The following is a 22,732-nucleotide window of genomic DNA, read 5'->3' on the forward strand; positions in this document are numbered from 1 at the left end:
ATGGAGGAGTTGGAGTGGATAGTGAGTTAAAGGGATAGTTCACCCAAAAATGAAAATTCTGTCATCATTTACTCACCCTCAAGTTGTTTCAAACCTGTATGAATTTCTTTTTTCTGCTGAACACAGAAGAAGATATTTTGAAAAATGTCTGTAACCATAACCAAACAGTTGATGGACCCCATTGACTTCCATAGTAGGAAAAAAATAAAAATACTATGGAAGTCAATGGGGTCCATCAACTGTTTGGTTACAGACATTTTTCAAAATATCTTCTTTTGAGTTCAGCAGAAAAAAGAAATTCATACAGGTTTGAAACAACTTGAGGGTGAGTAAATTATGACAGAATTTTCATTTTTGGGTGAACTATCCCTTTAAGGGAAAGCATCAGCAAGAGTTCAACATGTATGCATGTATGCATTCTTTTTTTACTGGTTATTACATAATTCCACTTACATTGGTGTTATTTAATAGTTTTGATGGATTTACTATTATTCTATGAACGTGCAAGATAATAGTAAAGAATGTAGGTGTCTCCAGTCTTTTGAATGGTTTTGTGATTTTGGATTCAATCTGAAGTTATAGTTTCTCAACTAACAGCTAATCAGGAGGTTATTGACCCTGCTGACCTGAAAACAAATTCAACATAACTGTTCAGTTATGCCTAGTCTCGTTACAATTTACAAATTCAACAAGTTAGTTCTGAAATAATTTGCTGACTTTCCTTTTTTTCTGCCAATTTCAACTGCTGAAAGTGCATTTTAGATTATGATACTGAGCGATACACTAATGACACAATGTCAAATCAATAGTTTTAGTGTGTGATGTATTCAGGAATTTTTATATTAATTATAACCACAGGTCTGAGCTCAGACATACAGTAATATTGAATACATTAACAAAGGGCTTCAAATTTAACCATATGGTGGCGCAACAGAGCCAGACAACAGGCAGTTGCTCTCAAAATTTTAGTAAATTTAATATTCAACATCTGAATGTATCCTGTAAGCTTAGAAGGATGAGTCTTACCCCTTAGCAAAAGCAAAAAAATTCAAAATCTTTTTTTTTTTTTTATTATGAATGAATGCTCTTTAGCATACTATAAAATGCCATTCTGACCATTTTAGTACATTTATGCTTTTGGCAGACGCCTTTATCCAAGGTGACTTACACTGCATTCTAGGAATACATATTATTAAATGCATGCAATATGAATTTATATTCAACATGACTTTAATACCAAAAGAAAACATTGCATTGAAGTCCTATTAACAGCTGACAACATGTAAATAAATTGCATAAATCAAAGAAGCATAAGTCAGTTAATAAGATTCTGGTATTTATTCAATGCCTTGTACATTTGTCCATTTAAACCCCATGTTTTAAATACAATGTGCATGTCATCATTCAATTCAATTTAAAATAAAATATGACCACCCTGAAGAAGAAAATCTTTAAATTACTAAATCGGGGGGAAAAAAAGTTAAAGCTTTTGCCATCAATTATAATTCATAAGACTTTTAATATATTTACTTGCATACAGTAGGAAATCAGATGAATGTAAAAGAGGAGAAATGTCTATCACAAAATTATTAAAACTTATTACATACGAGAACTTAAGACAAAAAACCATTGTAAGTAAATCGCACATTATGCCTGGTGGCAATAGGCACATTGTGGAACGCCACATACTCAAGGAAATGGGCATCAGGGCCCACACTGGTATCTTTAAGAAGGCTTTTTATAAGAATAAAAGAAGTATTATAACAGCAGAAGTGATTTGGTTCCACAGTCAAACTCTCATAAAGGCATAAGGATGGAAGTTAAAACCACTCCAGCCATCCAGAAAAACAGAAACAACCCATGAATATAAAAATAGAAACAATCAAAAATAAAAATAAAAGTAAAAGCACACTTTATAAAGTGATAAGACAGAGAAATGCATGCACAATAGGGTCAGGGCTGAACAAACTCTCTTTGAGTACCAAAAATTATAAAAATACACAGAATATGGCATTGAGATTTTGATGATTTCAAGCTGTTATTGCACCTTTAAGAAATGCCAATGGAGAAAAGACGCTAAATAAAAGTGTGTGTGCTGTTATCCTAGAAAGCAGCGAAACAGAACAGGGTTTTGCCTGAAATGTGCAAAGAGATGTGTACATAGTTATGTTCAAGTTAAGCTCAATGTGTGTGTAACAAGTACAAAAATAGATCTTGATTTGTCCGATGCAGTCGATAATATCGAAAATAGCTTCACGCAATTTAAAGACCTAGTCTCTGATAACATCTGGATCCAGGGGAAGCGTTTAAAAAGGCTGTTAAAAATCGTAATGGCCTCCCTGAAGATCTACACTTGTCTGACAGTGCTTTGGCACAGGAACAAGCTGGTGTAATGCTCACTATCACCACAAGATGACACAATTTTAAAACTCGACCCTTGGGCCTCTGATATTCTCTATCAGGTTCTAGCTGAAGAGCTTGACGAAGCAGTTTTGGCAGTAGGGTTTGTCGTTCTGCTCTTTGAATGTGCCCTTGTTCAGCTGTTTCAGGCAGAAGGCGCAGACGAAATGCTCGGGGTGAAACTTCTTGCCCATGGCAGTGATGCAGCGGCCGGTGATGGGTTTCTGACAGCCGGAGCAGAGCGAGCCGCGGTGCTCGTGGTAATGAGCCTCACAGTACGGCTGCCCTTCATGCTCGAAGAAACTACCGTTCACAAATGGAGTGAAACACTCCTGTGGAGGAGAGAGAGAACACAGAAATCAGTCAGTTACACACCAATGACTCAAATAATGCTACACATAACAGCACAGATTGTACATGCAGCAATATAGACACATCTGAGCTAGTGTAGAAATCCAAAACACACAGATAGCAACCTAAACACCCACATTTTTATTTATATATATAAAAAAATTCTTCTTTTTTATTTATATAAACACACACACACAGATGAGACAAAACTTTATGACCAGACCACCTGCCTAATTAGGCCTGTCACGATAACAAATTTTGCTGGACGATAAATTGTCCAAGAAATTATTGCGATAAACGATAATATTGTCGTTCGAGACCATTTTCATCTAATATAATGATAATGGCATAACAATGCAGGTACACCTTTTCAAAGATCTATAAACTTTTATTTCTTAAGAATATTAAACATTGAAAACGGAAAACATTTTAAATATCCACAAAAAATTTACAAAACAACCAAAAACAATAAAAGCAATGGACTCTCAGTGTCTGTTAACAAAAAAATTCACTTGAATAAATACCAAAAACAATAAATAAAATGGATGTAAACAAAATTGCACTTCAAAAAATATTAAACATTAGGCTCAGACATAAATAGTGATAGATTCCATAACAGGCAAAACTGCCAGTTAGGACCTTTGTAAACAAATAAAAAAAAAAGCCTCAACAGGCCATATCACACCATTTTGCACTGTCCTCCTGTTACTTTGTCGACTACGCCAGAGTGATTGTGTAACTTACTGTCGGGAAGACGGAGACGCACTTTATTGCGTGTATATGCTACGCACTGAAAATACTTGGTTAGGATTAGGGGTGAGGAGTGCGTGCGTATTACACGCCATAAAGTGCGTATCATATGCACGCAAAAACTATTTTCGGCGTATAAATGGCACGAGAAATAACATTCGTGGTATAGATACGCATTTTCATGAGATCGGGGTCGCTGTCGCGTTTGGCTTTGAAATCAATTCCATCTTTTTCTTGTTTTCCCCTCCAACTCACAACTAGCGTCTTTTCTCTCTCCCGGCAGTCGCCGCAAGCAGTCCCGCCGGCGCATTCCCATACAAAGACCATGTGACTGACAAGCGCCGCGGCGCCGCCTCCCCACACAAAGACCATGCAACTGACAAGAGGGTTCACTCCTCCTATACGCTAAGGAACCGAGAGTGGTCATCCAGTCTCTTTGGTAGAGAGAGAGACGAGGAAAACAAACAAGCATGCAAATGGAATTATCGCGGCCGGAAAAATTATCGAGCTCATTTTTTTTTATCGTGTGATTAATTGATTTATTGACTATCGCGACAGGCCTATGCCTAATATGCTGTTAGTCCTCTGCGTACTGACAAAACAGCGCCGACCCGCCAAACCAAATATTTTACAAGACCTCTAAAGGTGTCCCGTGGTTTCTGGCACCAAGACGTTAGCAGAAGATTCTTCAAGTTGTAGGTTGCGAGGTGAAGCACATCCCACAGATCTGGGGAATTTGGAGGTCAGGGCAACACATTGAACTCTTGATCATACTCCTGAACAATGTGTGCAGTGTGGCAGGGTACATTATCCTGCTGAAAGAGGCCACTTCCATCAGGGAATCTCTTTGCCATGAAGGCATGTACCTAGTTTGCAACGTTTAGTTAGGCGGCACGTGTCAAATTGACGTCCACATGAATGACCAGACCCAGAGCATTACACTCATCTTCCCACAGCACAGCTGTTTACACTTTGCAAAAGAAAATGGGACAGATAGAACCAGGCGACCTTCTTCCACTGCTCCAAGGTCCAGTTCCGATACTTGTGCGCCATTGTAGGCGCTTTCGATGGTGGACAGGGGTCACAGGCACTCTGATTGGTCGTAACCATCATTAAAATGTTCTGTGACTCGAGCCACAGTAGACCTTCAGTCAGGTTCGGACCAGACTTTGTTGTCCTTGTGCATCGCCAACTTGTGGTTTGTTCCTCCTCGGACCACTGTTGGTAAATTCTCACCACTGCTGACCGCGAGCAACTTACAAGCCTTGTCGTTTCAGAGATTCTCCGACAGTCGCCTTGCCATAACAATTTGGTCCTTGTCAAAGTTGCTCAGATCTTTATTCATGCCCATTTCTCCTGCATCCAACATGTTGATTATGAGAACTCATTGTTTGCTTACAATCTAATCTACCCAGACCTTAATATGTGGCCTTATTAGGAGATAATACTTTTCATTTCTTAAACAAACATGTAGGAAGACGCATCATGGCCATATTCCAGGTCAGGATGACAATGTCAAGATTCATCAGGCTCACATTGTGAAAGAATGGTTGGGAATGAATCGTTTCCTCTGAGTCCAGAGCTTAAATTCATTGGGAAGTGCTGGAGGAGACTTTACAGAGTGCGCATTGACAATACAAGATCTTGAGCAAAAACTGATGCACCTCTTGATTGAAAAAAATCACAACATTTATTTCCATCAAGAGGTACATCAGTTTTTCCTCAGGATCTTCTTAAAACAATAAAAAAAATATATAATTAACTTAATTTAATTAAATCACATGCCAAATACTGCAGTATTCACTGGCCTAGCTGATATAATCACCCTATCACCAAGTACACACATACTGTACACACACACACACACACCCAAGCCTCCATCAATGGCATGCTTACACAGATACCAACACACACACACACACACACACACACACACACACACACACACACACACATACTGACCCTGCAGACAAAACACTCTGGGTGCCAGAGAGAGTTGAGGGCCGAAATGTAGTTCTCCAGGATAGCACGGGCACAGCCGCCACATTTAGGGGCAAACATGTCAAAGTAGTCCTTCCTACAGTAAGCCTTTCCCTCCTTCTCATGGAAGCCTGCAGGAAATAGAGACAAAAAGAAAAAGAAAAAAAGTTGCCAAAGGCTTAAAACCTTTTTAAGAAAAAAATAGCTTGGTAGAAAAAAAAAGGAAAAAAGAGAAGAAAAAGGCTGAACTTGAGAAGAGTGGAAGCTACTTACCCTCAGGCCCAAAGAATGACCCACACTGGGCACAAAAGAAATGCTCTGGATGCCAAGTCTTGTCTAATGCGGTCACCACCCTCTGCAGGACCAAATAATGGTGAAACAAGGACAGAGAGCACAATGTAATCAATGAATGTATGCAAAATTAAGATAAAAACAAAGAATAAGACAATTACTAACAATTATTAGTAATAGTGTTAATTTCCCACTACATAAACATGTGAATCACATACTTCTGTTTAAAGGGTAACTAAACCCTAAACCAACTTTTTTTAGTTAATGATCTGTAAGAATGGGGCTTTATTAGTGCTGTTCATTGATTCAAGTAGTTTTTTTGACATTTGTGTTAAAAGTGTTTTAATTTGACAAAATATGGTGTAAAAACGTCTGAGTGCTGCCCTCTTCAGGTTGAACAGTGGCTACTGCAGTTGAATTTTCCTATTGGAAGTTGTGGTACCCTCTGACATCAGAGGGTACCAGCTAACCACGCCCTTGCCTGCAGAGAGATAAGTCACAGATGCACGCCCCCTCTCCACTGGGCTCTGCCTACTTTTCCAGCATTTTTCAAATATTGCCAGTGGGTGGAGTCAGGCTCTGACCAGGGGTTTAGTTACCCTTTAAGCAATGCAAACTACTCCAATCCTAACTACATGCTAAACTAAACATTCATTTTGCAATATATATCTATGGAAAACAAAATTCCATCATGGAGAATATTGTGCCAATGTGTATATTTATCTATATGTTATCATATAAACGTACAGTCATAAGTGAGTCAAATGTTAATTCAGTAATTCACGACTGATTCAAACAAATATAATTTGCAACCGACTCAATAAAAAAACCTTCTCATAAGAATCATTAGGCAATCAGACAACACTGGTTGCACAGTATGCTTTTGTAAATACATAAAATTCTAAGTGAAATAAAATAAAAATGAAAATTTTAGTATTTATTGCCTTTGTATTATGTTATGGTAGACAATTGTGCATCTTGTTTTAAGGATGCCTAGTCATTTTATCCAAAAAGACCATCTATATGCATGCCTTGAGTTTGACTGCAAAGACCGATTTAGACTGTATTTAAGTGACTGTTTATGTTTACAGGAAACCTGAAGCCAAAGGTAAAGTGTGAGCAGCTATAGTAAGCACCATCACGACTGGGTGGTGACATATGAGACACACACAGGCCTGTGGTGATAGGAAGCATAATCCTCCTTACGTCCAGAATGGGTCCATTGCAGTAGTAACAGCGTGGAGAGAAGAGGCTGTGGTAGTCCTTTTCACAGTACGGCTGGCCGTCTCGCTCAAAGAAGTTTTTGGAACCTATTTCCTCCTGACAGTGAGTACACACGAAATGTTCCGGATGCCACGTCCGACCCATTGCTGTCACCACCTGAATGAATCAAAGAAAACGAGGATGGAAAGTGTTCTGCTTCACTTGAAGTAGTAAACAACATTAGACATAACTGAATACCAGTGTCTCATGATGCTATACAAGCTATTTTTTAAATGTTCTTAAAAGTCTGCATTTATTTGATAAAAAAAATACAGTGAAAACTGTAATATTGTGAAATATTATTTACAATTAAAAATAACTATCTTTTTAAAGATTTTTTTAATTTAATTTATTCATGTGTAGAAACTTTTTTGCTTTCATGAATAAAAAGTTCAAAATAACAGCGTTTTCAACATCGATAACAACAAGAAATGGTTCTTGAGAAGCAAATTATCATATTAGAATGATTTCTGAAGGATCATGTGACACTGAAGACTGGCGTAATGATTCAGCTTTGATCACAGGAGTAAATTACATACAAATAGAATATAGTTATTTTAAATTGTAAGAATATTTCACAATATTACATGCATTTTTGATAATAAATGCAGCCTTAGTGAGCATAAGAGACAACAACATTTAAAAAATCTGGAATCTCTAAGCTTTATATACATACACACACACACACTATCCTAAAAATCCAAATTGAATGTATGCCAGGATAATGATCTGGGCAGTAAATGAGCTCTTCCGCGGATCTCTTACCTGGCCAGCGATTGGTTTCTTGCAGGCTCCACAAACACCTTTGGCTACAGTCTGGACACCCAGGCGGTTGAGGTCTGACTGCAGGCTGCCCAACATGTTATCCAGTTTATTCCCCTGCTTCGGGACGCTGGTGGGGGAACTCTTGCCCTGAGCCATAATCTACAGCAAAAGGAAAAGCATTTCTATGTTATAAAGTCTGTTTTCATAAAGCAAAGCAAACGTGGATGCAAATCCCACTCTCACAAAACAAGCAGCTTAGACACTTTCTACTTGGTACACATAACTAATTACTACCAATTAATCATTTAGCAAATGCATTTATCCAAAGCGACTTTCAATACACTTTTTTACCAGGTCAATCTCCCTGGAGTAACAGGAGATTTAGTGCCTTGATCAATGGCACAATGTTTGATAATTAATGGCTAAACACATGCAGGATTTGAAGCCACACCATCCACTGACACTTGACTTGTTTTGGAGAGCTCAACAACACTGAGAAGTGCAATATAAATGTCCCCTTATATGGAGTGTAGTTGTTCAGATATTTCTGTGTGCTCAACAACTGATGATCAACTCTGCACCACGAGTACGCTTAAGTCTCCCTCGGCTGAAAATTCTCTCAATATAACCAATCGCCACTTGAAAAAGTTATTTTCAAACTCTTAAACAAGTACATCAAGAGCTTCTTCCTTCAAACAAACAGGACTGGAGATGTTGAATTACACACATTTACTTGCATCATTTATTAGTCAATCCATTACAGGATGTTAGTGGCTTTTAAACTACACAATTCACAACACTTAAAGTAGTTCTCAGCTTCCCTGAAACACTCCAGCACTTATTTGGACTCCAGCAATGCATGCAATGGAAATGTTTACTGCATGATTCGTCTTATTTCACAGCCTTGAAAGTAAACAGCAATCAACAGCCAGCAGAGACACATGATTTTTACATGCAATATTATATTTAAACACCAAATCTGGTTAGATATCAGGCAACATTTGCAATTTTATATTTAAATGTATTTCACATAAATGGAATCATGTCTGTTTTACTAATCTAAGGAAACCAATCTCATGCTCCCTGCGTAACCTTCCCTAAATACAACGGGACCAAGAAGGTGTTAAATACATAATCAGATGACAGACCAAACAAGGCTATGGGTCAAGAAGTTCTGGTGTAACAGTAACCCCATCTCTGTGCTCTCAGTTCAAAGAACCGTGACACAGAAGCATTATTCACAAAGCAGAATTAGCAACATATTAATCCTCTGTTATTTCTGCTTATGATCTCACACGTATACAAGCTACTCCTGAAGCACTGCGGCGCTGGAGTCAAACCATTTGAGGAGCCAAAAATCAACCAAAAAACAGGAAGTAGAAATGAGGCAGTCAGTCAAATTATATTATTTAGTAAATGGATTTCCACTCTAATCAAATGTTAGATAACCATTGATTTTTGGCAATCTTGTAGCACTACAACCTGTGACGTCAAGGGGTTGGTTGTCTTCCCGGAGTTCAACAGATACAACGGTAGAGAGACAGTTAAAGAGAGACATTGAAAGATGGAAACTGGAAAGCCGCTGGATATCAGAAGTCAAAAGGGAGACCACTATTGCATTGCTCCTGGATGTAAAAGAATATTTTTACAGTGTTAAAAAGCAAAGGACAAGTGCAACTGCCGCTGAAACGGAGAAGAGTTCTGCTTCACTTCCAGATACACATCCAGAAACAAAGTCCCACTGCCTCAAGATTTCAATAGTTATACTTGGATATTCAATAAGTTAACAAGATGACTGTCAGATATAAAAAATGAACCACAACCATTATAAACACCCGTTCGTCCTTCCACTTCATGCAGAGATCAAAGCTGATACATATTTATCTACCAAAGCAGGACTCCAAATGTTGGATAATCTCCAAACATCATCCATACATCAAAATAACATCATCCATAATCCTGTCGTCTTCCTTGCCATCATCTTTTTTTTGTTTTGCAAAGATTTTAACCAACTTTTCCTTCACTGCTGGATTCCTGAATTATTTTTGTTCGCCAATAATTGCCTTGCAAATAGAACTGAAGTCCTATATTGGCCGTTTACTTGGTGACAGACATTATGAGTTTATCCATTACTAGTAATGATTACAGCAACTAGGCAGAAAAATCAAAGACCAAAATCAAAACTATAATAATCTTCGTTAATCCAATGCAGCCAACCAACTCTGTGAAGTTACAGGTTATAGTACTGCAAGATGGCGGCGCCCTTGCTACAAAAGCTATAATATTTTTTTTATTAGAGTGGAAATCCATTTACTAAATAATGTTATCTTGACCGACTGCTTCATTTTCACCTGTAATTGATAACCAACTCCGCTGGCAACAGAACGTACCAGGAATCCAAAGAAAAACAAGGGAAAACAGACTGTCATCACGGGACATGTTGGCACCAGCAAACTATTTAATAAATGCTGAGACACTCCTAGTGCGAGCGCTGTTTGGAGGTCAATCACATAACAGCTTATGCTCAATAAGCAACATTCTAGAAACCATGAAAGAATGGATAGAAAAGGCACAGGGTCCCCGGGCTATCACACCAATGAATTTTCTAAATGTTCTTCATGAGCTTTCCAGTAGTTTGTGATCACTGGGTAGGAATCATTCACATTTACATTCATATTCAAATTCTAAATGGTTCACTAAAGATTCATTCAGACTGATTTGTTTAACAGATTAACTTGAAAAGAATCCAGTCATTCATTGACCTCTTCCAAGGTTTTCTCCACTACGGTCACCTGGTGGAGTTTGCTTGCTCAGTTGGGGTTTTAAAACGGTTAATATTCAGTAATATTATTTAACTGCACCGACACTATAAGATGAGAACGAAATTGGAACTGAACAAGCACTAACTTTGCAACATCGACACTTTTAATAAACTGAACTGACTTGATCGAAATAATGACACTATTGTCTATTTAGAGCTCCTTTACACCTGAAATTGAATTCCTTTAATAATTTATGACTTCTGCATCATTAACATTGCTTTGACACAATCTGTATTGTATAGCTCGAACGTTCTTGTGTTCGGTCTTCCGGTTTGTATTTCCACAGCATGAAAGTAAGATCTTACGTTTTCAAATCTTCCCGGTCTACTGACGTGTATTGTGACATCCGCTTCAGACATCACAATGCTCATGATAACTTCCGTTAACTCTACAATAAGTAAATCCACTTCACCAGCTACTCTTCGGCAGCGATGCTATAGAAATATATAGAGCTACAAACACAAAATTCTAAAGATGGCTGCGCGCTTGTCTATAAAGCACTATACAAATATATGTGACTTGTCTTGAATGATTCACTATGGCTTGTGAACCAGTTTTACTCAACACCAACCCAGTATACAACCAGTTTCCTATGACTTTTTATTAATTGCCATGACTTTTCCAGTTTTGCCAAACAAACTCCCTGATATTTCCATGCTTTTCATGACCGTGCAAACCCTTATGACAAAAATGCAAGCTCGGATCAGATGCAAATAATGGAGAGAGCAAGTTCATGCCTGTACCGGTGGAAAAAGAGGTTCGTATTCCGTTTGGCAGCCCACAGATGATAAAACCTTTGGTGGAGGGGGTGGGGTCGCAGGTTTGGGTGGAGGGGATGGAGGAGGGGTGGGGTCTTTATGTGGAGGCGGAGTCGGAACTGGAGGAGGGGGAGGAGGGGGTGGAGGAGGAGGAGGAGGCGGAGGATTAGAGGGCTCTCTAGGAGGTGGAGGTGGAGGTGGTGGGGGGAGAGGAGTGGGCATCTGTACCACAGCCACTGGCTTTTTTGGGACAGGATGGGTTAGGACTTTTTTCGGAGGACTGGGCAAGTCTGGAGGAATGATGATCTAATGGACAAAGAAATGTGAAACACAACACAAAATGCATAATATTGTGTAACAGTCGGGTTCCAGAAGTAAAAATCACATTCATTTTCTCCATAGGAAGAGAGCTCACAACAGCTCTGTCTTTACAGTTGTAAACTTAACAGTTGTTAAACAATGGTAAATGCTTTAGCTGAAGCCATCAGTTTGCATTATTTCAACGAACAGTTTAAAGAATCGTGTTTAACAGCAGAATTCATGGTGAAAAACTACATTACCCATGATGCTGTACAGAAAAAAATTAAATAAATCCACCAATCAGAGAATCGCGTCGAGTAAGTCATGTCAAAAGAGCTATAGAACACTCAGCTCAGCAGGGAACACTCCAAATACTATATATATATATATATATATATATATAAAATACAAAAGCGTTAAGCCGTATATAAAAGTAAAGCCGTTAAGTAGTCTTGAACCTGATTTTAAAATACTTATTTTGCTTTAAATAAAAGTTTGTAATGTTGTGATTCACCTCTGTTTGGTTTGGTTCAAGGCTTTAACAGACTTTTTAAAAGTCCATGTGGGAAAAATGAATGGAAAAAAAATTCTTCCAGATCTAACGCCATGAAAAAAGTGGACACGCACTGTTGCACTCTATATGAAAATATTTTATAAAGGTTAAAAAGCCAGTTTTATATAACAAACCAATTCTAGAAATGTTTGTGTGCAAGCTTTTGTTAGTTCCACCAGTAATCTTGTGACTTACACTACCTTATCAACCGTCGGTGATACACCACCTTCCTCTCTTAACCGATGTGGGTTGGAACAGACAATGACCCCTTCCGTAAGCCAATCATCCGGCCGTTTTCGTGGCCGCCCAGTGCGACCGATTCCCAGTTTCCCTTGCAACTCTTCAATGAGTAGATCTTGCGAGTTACTCTTGTTGAGAATGAGCGGGCCCATTTTTTTGTGCATATGGCCGTCACGAAACATTGGGTGAACATTGGACGTTTCCTTTGTGCGTCTGATGACCGATTTAAGCTGCGGAGAGGCAGCATTAATGAAGTCACCACTTTAAATATTTAGATCATGCAATGCTTTCTTTGCAAACGCCATTCAAGATCTCAGATATCCAGTCCACAGGCCTTTAAAAAGCAGGCAGCAGGATAAAAATCACTACTGTAAACTCACACACATCAAATTTGGGCCAATGCAAAGCATAGCTTGAAGCATCCTCTTCGTGACTCACAGTAAAGACAACTCTAACCTTCTACAAACGATCTGAGATGATGCAAGAGCAGGTATAAAGACTGTGAAGCAAACACAACATGCCAAAGCAATGCAAAATTGTCAAAGCAATTTTCAATTGGACTAAAAGGTTAAAATTGCTATCACTACAAAAATCAATTCAATTCAATGCAATTAAATTTGAAATTTGATTCAAAACTCTTTGTTTTTCAAATTCAGAGTGAATAAATGTAATTAAATACAAAAAATTTGGTTTGATTAACAACAAATACATGCAATATATTTGTAAATACATTTTTAGTATTATTTAAATACTTCCCTTTATAGGCAAGAAAAAGACAGACAAGCTACTTTGGATTTTTGCTGACAGTTCAAATGGAATCGATATTCCCCAGAACTGCAATTCTTTCAATTTTAATCATTTTAAACTAGTTACTGGCGAACACAAATAATTCATGATTTAAAAGCAATATTTCATGATTGATTCATGTGAATCTGCACTATTTTAATGTATTGAGAAATTGACTCAACTGTTACACCCTTAGACTTCACACATCAAATTTAGCAACTGCAAATAATTTGCATCATGCAAGACCATCAGAATATGGGACCACAGTAAACAACCACTTAGCAGAAGATCTCCTGCAGATATCTAAAAAGCATCATGTGCCCTGAAGAAAGAAAGAAGTGAAGATGGAATGCAATTGCACAATGAAACCACTGCAAAACTGCAAAGAAATAAGCAAGCCTAGCCTTGTTGGTCCTTTTAACGCCATACGCCTCATTGAGGAAGCGCGTCAGGGCATGCATGTGAACATCCCAAAGACTCCTTCCACACAATCTTATCCATTTCATGCACCACACATACTTTGTTGGATTCCTCAATTCTCAACCTTTCCAAAAACACGATACAAAGCAATGCAACTGAATAGAGCAGCTACAAACCCAACTAAATGACTAGGCCCTCCAACTTTAGGAGCACTAAGTGACATTTGTACTTGGGTATCGGGTTTTTGAGAGGCATATTTAACTTGCTAATGGTTGGGTGCTTCTATCTGAGCAGGGTGGAAAGGTTCAGATTGGATATCAACAGGCCGCTTGGCATAAGGGTCAGGCTTGTGTATTTGAGAAAGCATAAACAGCCGTACGTGGTGCAGCATGATCATGCTCGCTAAATTTAGGGATGCAAATTGGAGACAGTCTAACAGAGTTGGTGTGCCTCATACTTGTCCAGAAGCGGAGAGCCTTTCGACCGCTGATGGCTGAAGAAGTGGAAGGTCCAGAGAAACATCTGACCCTCCAGGGTATAAGGAGTCGTCTGTCCAACTGATATCAGTGTCTTTATAGCCACCCTGTGGCGTCGATTGATGAAAAAGTGACAGAATGTCATCGTTCATTTCTGGTGAGCCAGGATCTCCTTCAGGCAGTTTCACTGGCTCTGGTTGGGAAAGACTAGACGTCAACAGCTTGTCCAGAGCTTCCTCCAGAAGAGGCTTGGGGCAAGGAAGACTTATTTCCAATATGCCAGGTCCGGAGTTATCAGGTTTCTCTTTGGAAGGCTTGGGAGTTAATGTTAGGGTTGAAACTGGAGGAGCAGGTAGTGCAATGAGAGTTGGCACTGGGCTCTTGCTAGTAATCCCTGGATCAGGATTTAGGCTCTTGGCAAGGGCTCCAGGGAAAGGACTTTTGGTTGCTCTAACAGCTGTAATAGGGCTTGGGCTCTTTCTGACCACAACTGGACTAGAGGTTTTAGCAATTGTAACAGGACTAGAACTTTTCACGTCGACAATTCGATTTGAGCTCTTCATAACCTCTGGTGGACTGGGGCTTTTAGCCACTGGGCTGGAAATCCTTCGATTTATAAGTGGTGAGGAGGCCTTTGCTACCACAGGTGGACTGTTTTCGGAAACCAAAATCGGACTTGAGGTTTTCAGGTTGAAGATCATGGGTGAATTGACTTCACGTTTGTTTAAACTTGATGGCGGAAGGCTTGAAGTTTTTGCAGATGGTTCTGGTGATAAACGAGACTCAGGGACTGGACTCTTTGCGCTAGAAACTACCGGGAGTTTATCCGAATGGCTCTTGGAGGAAGTGAAGAACACAGTGGAGCTGGACACTGGAGCTTTGGTTGTTGCTTCCTCAACAATGTGGAGTTCCAGCAGAAATGATGCGCAATTAGAGGAAGGAAAGCTGTGGTCAGATACCTCTGCCTCTGGGACTGGGACAGAAGGGACCGTGAGGCTCTCAGTTACCACAAGATTGGGAAGTTCTGACCCTTCAGTGGATAATGAGTCGTCCTTAACTGACACAGAGCCGGACTAGACAACCAACAGTAAGACGACAACAACAATCAAAGAGAAAGGGAGGAAAGCATTTAAGTAGAATCGTGAAGGCATGCTGGGAATGATCCATTATCTCAATCTCAAATTAAAAAAATGTGCATGAAAATAGTGGCTTAAGTTATGTAATCTTGCAAAGTTTGGCTTATTTAGTCAATAAAAAAAAAAAGTATTCTAGGAACGCAACAAAGTACAAGTTGGATATTTGGTTTACCAACCTGAAAGCAAATATGATCACCAGAATTTCCAGATATAAACATGACACCACAACCACAGCATTCCAGATTCTCTCTTTTCAACCGCAGCGTGGCTCACGTCCAAGACAGATATGCTAACAAGACCTTTATAATGGACCCATGAGAGCATGCCCTCATAACAAGGCACATTTCAAAGGCCTTGATTGATAATAATCTACTGTTTACTATCTGATTATCATTATCAGCACTCACAGACATGCATATAATAAATCACAACATTAAAACACAAAGCCAATGACAACTCATTCAAACAGCTCTTGTAATGCTATAGGCCAGATTATTTGCCAATAAATACGATTCAAAAATAAAAAAATGTTTTTATAAGACTCTCATTCTACAGTGTGGCAAAGCAATTGATCATAGTTTAGGAAGTTTGTTTGTAAGGAACATTTATAGAAAACATAAAAAAATAACAGTTAATGCCATTTGTCTCTCTTGCTCCAAGACTTACATTGCTCTGAACTTTGAAGTCAGACAGTGAAGCCATGAGTTCATCGAGTTCCCGCGTAGCTGAGGAGGCTGAGATTCTGGCCTGCTGCTGGGTGGGATTCTCTTCCTGAACTTCTCTCAACTCAGGAACCATCGGCACGGATGGGGCGGGTCTATAAAGTTAGCAATATAAAAAAATGGGATGTAAGAAAAGGTCTAGCGCACAAATAAGGCACAAATGAAGTCTGCATTTGTTTACAACATTCTGCTAATTTAAACAAAATCTGGGATTTAAAGTCTAAATTAAACTCAAAACGGATTTGGATAAATGATTTAAATTTTTTTAATTTAAACAACACATTAGTGATGGGCTTTTAATTTTGTATTAACAATAAGAACAAAGAAGCTAACTACAAACAATAGGATGAATACAATAGACCAAAGATACAGAAATAAAAGTCTTTCAGATACAGTAGGTTTAATTTAACACGTAGTAAAGAATACTGGCTAAATTTAATAATCAAACACTGCATAGCCTGAGAGGTTGCTTTCTGCTTATTGCGTTTAACATCATGTACGCTCTTAATTTCTTATTCATGCATGTTTCTTTATCGCTCTAAACTAAAGTGTCAATATCTTTAAGTAACACTGAGCTATGCGGATATATTTACTTAATGATATAGCAAAATCTCTAACAATAGACATTTTATATCATTTCCATGTTATATATCATCATGCCACCCAGCCCTACAACATATTATCAACTTTTGTCCAGTTATTAAGATTTTTATTTTTATTTTTTCTACTCACAAAAAAAAAAAAAAGTAAAATATTTAAATGATAAACAATTGGGATTCATGTGTTTGTGCCTGTAATGGTGGTTTTCGGGAATCTGCTGTGCTGTTATTGGTGGTTGATATTGTGCGATTAACAATGTGTTGTCAGAACAAACTAATTAATATATAACTCATACAATTCTGTATAAATAAAATAAATATAAAATGTATCAAATTCAGCACAACTAAACATAACATAAACAAACAAATATTAAATATTATATCATAAAATATATACAGATATTTATAAAAAGTACATTAATCAAATGTTTTCAGCAGTGTGTAAGCTTACGCAGGGGCCGGCACTGAGCTCTCCAAATCGTTTAACAGGCTCTCCACACTGGGTCTGACGTCTTCTATCCCCCGACCGGGCGCACTGCGTTTGGGTTTCTCTAACTTTGGAGGAGGCGCTTTCACAACCGATGAAACACCGTTTTCTGGGACATAGCGCTGGGCGTTGCTGGCTGGTTTAGGTGGGTAGGTCTCTGTGAAATAGAAAATATAAAAAAACATCATGTTTCAACAACATGTAGTAATAATTTGTTACATTTATATAGTGCTTTTCTCAACACTCAAAGCGCTTCACATATGGAAGGGGGAATCAACTCAACCACCACCAATGTGAGGCAATGATGCGACGGCAGCCATATTGCGCCATACCGCTCACCACACACCAGCTTATTGGTGGAGAGGAGACAGAGTGATGAAGCCAATCGGTATATGGGGATGATCAGGAGGCCATAATGGACAGAGGCCGATGGGCAAATTTGGCCAGGGTGGCGGAGTTACACCCCTACTCTTTAATCCAAGGACATCCTGGGATTTTTAATGACCACAGAGAGTCAGGACCTCGGTTTAACGTCTCATCCGAAGGTCGTGCTTTAACAACCCTGAGTTTTGAAGCGCTCACCTTCAGTAGCGAAGGAGGGTGTGCTGTGCTGTACGGCGTTGAGCTCCAGCAGCAGACGGTCCAGCTCCGACAGGTTACTGCCCAGTGATGAGCTCATGGCGGCAGTGGGGGAGTCAGTAGTCTTCTGCTTGTTGGGGAAACTATAGACGTGCTCTTCGTCAGACTGAGACACGCGAGGACTGGTGCTTTTCGGAGCTGAGGTGAAAGACTTGAGGAAAGAAAATATAGTCGTTTAACTTTTAAGCACTTTTACTTTTACAGATGGGAGCAGAAATAGCAAAAATATTATATTAAAAAAAACTATGATACACCTGAGGTCTCAAGGACCCGCTTAATGGTTTAAAAGACAATTAATAACCAGTAATGTTATGGTTTAACTGCACTGACACTATCAGATGAGAACTGGATAATGGCACTAACTTCGCAACATCAACATCAACATGTTTTTGAACTGTATTGAATCAACACTGAACTGACTTGAGCTGAATAATAACACTATAGTCTTTTGTAAAGCTGCTTTTCAGCTGAAATTGAACTTGTTTCATAATTGGTCAATCTTACACCATTAACACTGCTTTGTATAAAGCGCTAAAGAAATAAATGTAACCTGACCTAATGCTGTCTCTCAAACATTTTGTCCTTTTTTGAGCTTTGTTTAATTAAAAAGAGTTGCATGAAGATTTCACCGTTTGTGTTCCATAGCAAAAACAAGTTTGCAACTACATGAGGGGGTGAAACTATACCTTTAATAATTCCTGCTTTTTGATTCGGACTCTATATTCGACCCCAAAGGGCGAAAACATGCATTTAAACATTCAAATGTAGTCTGTGTGACATCAAAAATGTGTTATGTCCAGAACGTTTACTGAAACTAAGCTACAAATACAACTGTGAGCTCATTAACATATGAACATCTGCATTCACATATCAACTAATGATGCAACAGAAATTTTGCAATCGAAAATGAAACAGCAATTTTTGGTTTTGGTCTAAATGGTTTTGGGTCTGAAATAATTGACCAAAACGGTGACATTTATTTACAGATTATCCGAGCAATAAGCTTTGTGCTTTGTTACCTTTAACATGAAGTCTCAGCTTTTAAATTCTGTCAATTTGATCACATAATTCAAACAATAAATGTGGTTTGACACACTTGAATGAAACTGCTTGTAAACAACATGCCACGTAACATTACATTTACCTCGGGGACGCCACTGGATAGAAACATAGACAAAACTCTAGAGAGGGGAATTTTGTTAAATATATGCAGTATATATAATTTATTATATATTTACTTAACCTGCTGTCTTCATTATTTAATGTGTGTTTGAATAAATATGTCATGAGAATAAGTTATTATTACAGCCACTGTTTAAATGTTTATATTTTAATAACAAATTGGAGTAGAAACTGAATTTGGTTATTAAAAACTGGCTTTATGTACAATTTAAATATGTGTAAAAGACATGTTTTTGTTTAGTTGATTATTAAATAAATCTGATCAATTATTTGATTATTTCAGAAACTATTTTAGATTTCAGTTTTTGGCTAAATTAAAACTTCAATTTATGAATTTTGGTAAAAAAAAAAAAATCATTTTGATGCATTTGTAATAATATCAATGCATATTCATTATCGTCGTAAAGTGACAGCAGCATAAACAGTCTGATTCGTTTTTAGGACCACTGAGAGGGTGGAAAATGGTAATAAAAAAAGACTAAACTTCTACTGTTTTAGTCCAAGTAAACTTGAAGAATATGAAGAATATGGACCCATTAAAGAAACCATGAATATGTTGAACTTGCTTAAATGGCACAAGTTTGTGGAGCAACTGAAGCTTTGCTCAAGGGCACAACAGGCAGAAAGTGGAGCAGGATGGCATCTGGTATTTGTTGTAAGGTTAAAGGATAACCGAGTACACTCATATAAAGACCAACAAAAAGCCTGTGGAATAAAGAAACCCTTCAGGAAGTAATGGTGCATTTTACCTGGGTCGAAGAGTGCTTTGATTCTGGCTGTTCTACCCAAGATCCATTCAGTGTTTCAGCAGGAGGGGAAGTCACTCGAGGTGGGGGGGACACGTCCTGATAAGAGTCACTTCCTGTGGGGAAGGAATATGGCGTCTCTTCTGGCAGAAAAACAGCTTGCTTGGAAATCTGGGAGGTTGTGGACTCCAAATCCGCAAGAAGAGCATCTGTAAAAAACCAAACAAACAAAAAAAACAGATTGGTTTCATTCTCATGGAACGTGTACTGATAAAACTTTGGCAAATCTGAAGTTATGGATATGCAGGTCTGTTCAAATCCATAACCTCAAGTATTCAGATGTTTGCTTCGGATTCAAATTCCTGTTCTGCGCATGAAGAACGTAAATCTATTAGGAATCAAAAGGGGTTGTTTTGTTGAATAACCCGGTTTTCAACAGGACTTTGTCAAGTCTGTTCAAAACACTTTTCTCTCGGCTGGAGTGGTTATTATGAATCACATGACCAGGGATGGTGAAATCACTGCAGGCTTCACTCATATGGGGTGTGGTGAGGGTGACAACCTCACATGTAAAGACTGCTCTAAAACTGCATGCCTACAGGGATGGATTCAGCAGGAAGTAAAGTGCAAAATGCATGAGCATGAACGGACACACCTCTTAATGCACACATAAATCAATATTCAAAAGCCATACGCTCAGGAACAGAACAGAAAGCACTTCCACACACACAACTAAGTAAGGTTGTAAAACATGCCCTTAAGTGAAAACTTTTAAGACCATCTCTGGTTAAAAACTCCTTTATACAGCAATTACTTAAGCGATAAGGCACCTTTGGATCTTGGTTGTGTCAACACAGGAAGTGACTGATGATGTCACACTGCAGCATGACAGATGACACCTCAAGGTTCTCGATACTTAAAGCAGCATATCATCTTAATTTGTTTGTCCAGACTTAACCAGTGATCTGAGCTGTAAGCCCAACAGTAAACTATGAGAAATGTGCTGGTAAAACATTTCTAAATAATGGAAATCTATTTGTATAAAAAATTTTGCATGGGTTTTTGCAGAATAGCAAATTCATTTTATAGATAATATGCTCATATGTTTAGAATTAAAAAATATATATATAAAAAATTTATATATATTATATTATATCATATATAGATATACATGATATAGATATATATGATATATAGAGATAGAGATAGAGAGAGAGAGAGAGAGAAATTTAAAATGCATAAAATTCAGCACAAATGAATTTATAAACATAACATAAAATTCTGAGGAAATTAATTCATAAATATTTATCGCATAAAATCCAGAGTAAATTCATTCATAAATATATAACATAATATTCAAAGTTATTTAAAAAAAATATATAAAGCATATAGTTCAGAGCAAATTAATTTGTAAATATATAATTAATCAAATTCCGAAGAAAATTCATTCTTGCATATATAACACAAAATTCAGAGCATAATAATTTTTTTTTAAATCAAAGGAAATTAATTAATAAATAAACATATAATGCATATTATTCAGAGCAAATTAAATCAGACATTTCAATCAAATTCTGAGGAAATTAATGAATGAAAAAAAATCTAAACTAAGCGCAATTAATTCATACATAAATCTAAATGCTAAATAAAATAATTTTATTTCAGACAAATGGGAAAAATAAATATAGCTAGAGTAGCCATGCACCATATAAATAACATAAATGTCAAATGAAGCTTCATTTGTCAGTGTTTGTGATTTGATTTGATTGTAAGTGGAGTGATATAGTTTTGACGCTTCTCCACAAGCCGCTCATGTCCGGTGTAGATGCCTAGATGTAAGGCGTTGGGTTTATCTAGGACCATATATGTTATAATATTCAATCGAAAACTCACACAAGACACACGAGTGCAACAAAACTTAAGCTGAAGATACATTTTTTCAGTTCACGAACAAACAACACATTGTTAATCACACAATAATCAACCACCAATAACACCACAGCAGATTCCAAAAATCCCCATTACAGGCACAAACACAATCCCAAAAAGACACTTTTCCCAAGAAACAACCAACTAAAGGCAAATAACAGCCGGTTACTTACACTGTGAACGGGACAGACAGTAACGCCCTGCTGATCTGTGTGTGTCTTTACCTTCGCACTTTATCTCAGACAGGAGGAGCTACGACAAGGAGTGGGAAAAAAACAAAACAGATAGGATAAGAATGGAAAAGGAAAGAGAGATCTAGAAAGAAGAGCGAGAGAGAGAGAGAGAAGAAACAGAAGGAAAACGAACTTCAAGACAGGACAAGTATCGTAAACTCTGCTGTGTTCAGTGGCAGTGACTGTGGAGTCGTCCGAGGGGAGGGCGGGAGGGCTGCTTTTCGGCAGGTGCTAACTTTAACTTCTTCTCCAAATACCAGATACTAAAAAGGTTGCAGTATATAACCTGTCTAAAACTGTGTACAGCTCACTAATCTGGACAAGTGCTACCATTAGACAAACCTTCTAAACGAACTCGATATTCAGTCAATCATCATCTAGAATCATAATTATGTCAGTTGCAAAATAAATGTGAGTATTACTACAGAAAGGAAAGACTGAGACTGGTCTCTGATCGTATCTGGACTGTTTGTTCAGCGCTCGGCCTGATGAGGGAGTGGCAAAGGAAACATTAACCCATATTCTCTCTCTCTCTCTCTCTCTCTGCGGTTTCTTTATCACATACATTATAGTGAATAGAAATCACTCTCCCACATGCTGAAATTAAGCATCTCTTTGGCCTCATTTAAAAAAAATCTGACAAAAAAAAAAAAGAAGCTGTATCACACTCTTTTTAACCCAAAAAATTCTAATAAATTAGCAATAAAAAAAAAAAATCTTAAAAAAAAACTTTATAGAGATTGCACAAAAAAATAGCAATTATTATGAATTGAAACAAACTAGTACCCTGGAAATCCAGAGTTCTTGCGAGAGCACAAGTTGAATTTGCTCAGCGAGTTTACTCTGGTGTCGAGTAATGATGCTCATTAAATATGCCCCTCGATCTGAGCTGCACCAATCACAT

The 22,732-nt window shown here is 37.9% G+C and overlaps 2 protein-coding genes across 4 annotated transcripts in view; both read right to left on the reverse strand.

The window, feature by feature from the left end:
• Positions 1 to 1,323: 1,323 nt before the first annotated feature.
• The window catches only part of LOC309499693 (paxillin-like), a 42,458-nt gene continuing 21,049 nt past the window's right edge, over positions 1,324 to 22,732 (reverse strand). For 2 of the 3 annotated variants that reach the window (XM_082171090.1, XM_082171089.1), the window contains exons 2-10: positions 19,670 to 19,875; positions 17,682 to 17,889; positions 17,064 to 17,256; positions 15,958 to 16,108; positions 7,801 to 7,959; positions 6,979 to 7,152; positions 5,755 to 5,836; positions 5,464 to 5,612; positions 1,324 to 2,732 (exon numbers count right to left, since the gene is read on the reverse strand). In XM_082171090.1, the coding sequence (XP_082027216.1) occupies positions 2,466 to 2,732; positions 5,464 to 5,612; positions 5,755 to 5,836; positions 6,979 to 7,152; positions 7,801 to 7,959; positions 15,958 to 16,108; positions 17,064 to 17,256; positions 17,682 to 17,889; positions 19,670 to 19,875 (1,589 nt within the window). In that variant the 3' untranslated portion in view covers positions 1,324 to 2,465. Of the gene's footprint in view, positions 2,733 to 5,463; positions 5,613 to 5,754; positions 5,837 to 6,978; positions 7,153 to 7,800; positions 7,960 to 15,957; positions 16,109 to 17,063; positions 17,257 to 17,681; positions 17,890 to 19,669; positions 19,876 to 21,768; positions 21,848 to 22,732 lie in introns of those variants that run through there. The other variant, XM_082171091.1, reaches the window with a different exon arrangement.
• Positions 7,966 to 15,951, reverse strand: LOC309499719 (uncharacterized protein). The gene is made up of 3 exons (XM_082171138.1): positions 14,137 to 15,951; positions 12,434 to 12,703; positions 7,966 to 11,686 (listed from the first exon to the last, which is right to left on the reverse strand). Exons 1-3 carry the CDS (start codon positions 14,854 to 14,856, stop codon positions 11,354 to 11,356), a joined length of 1,323 nt encoding a protein of 440 aa, XP_082027264.1. The 5' UTR covers positions 14,857 to 15,951; the 3' UTR covers positions 7,966 to 11,353.

This window comes from Leuciscus leuciscus (assembly GCF_965113295.1).
Source record: "Leuciscus leuciscus genome assembly, chromosome: 5".
In the NCBI taxonomy this organism is placed as follows: Eukaryota; Metazoa; Chordata; class Actinopteri; order Cypriniformes; family Leuciscidae; genus Leuciscus; species Leuciscus leuciscus.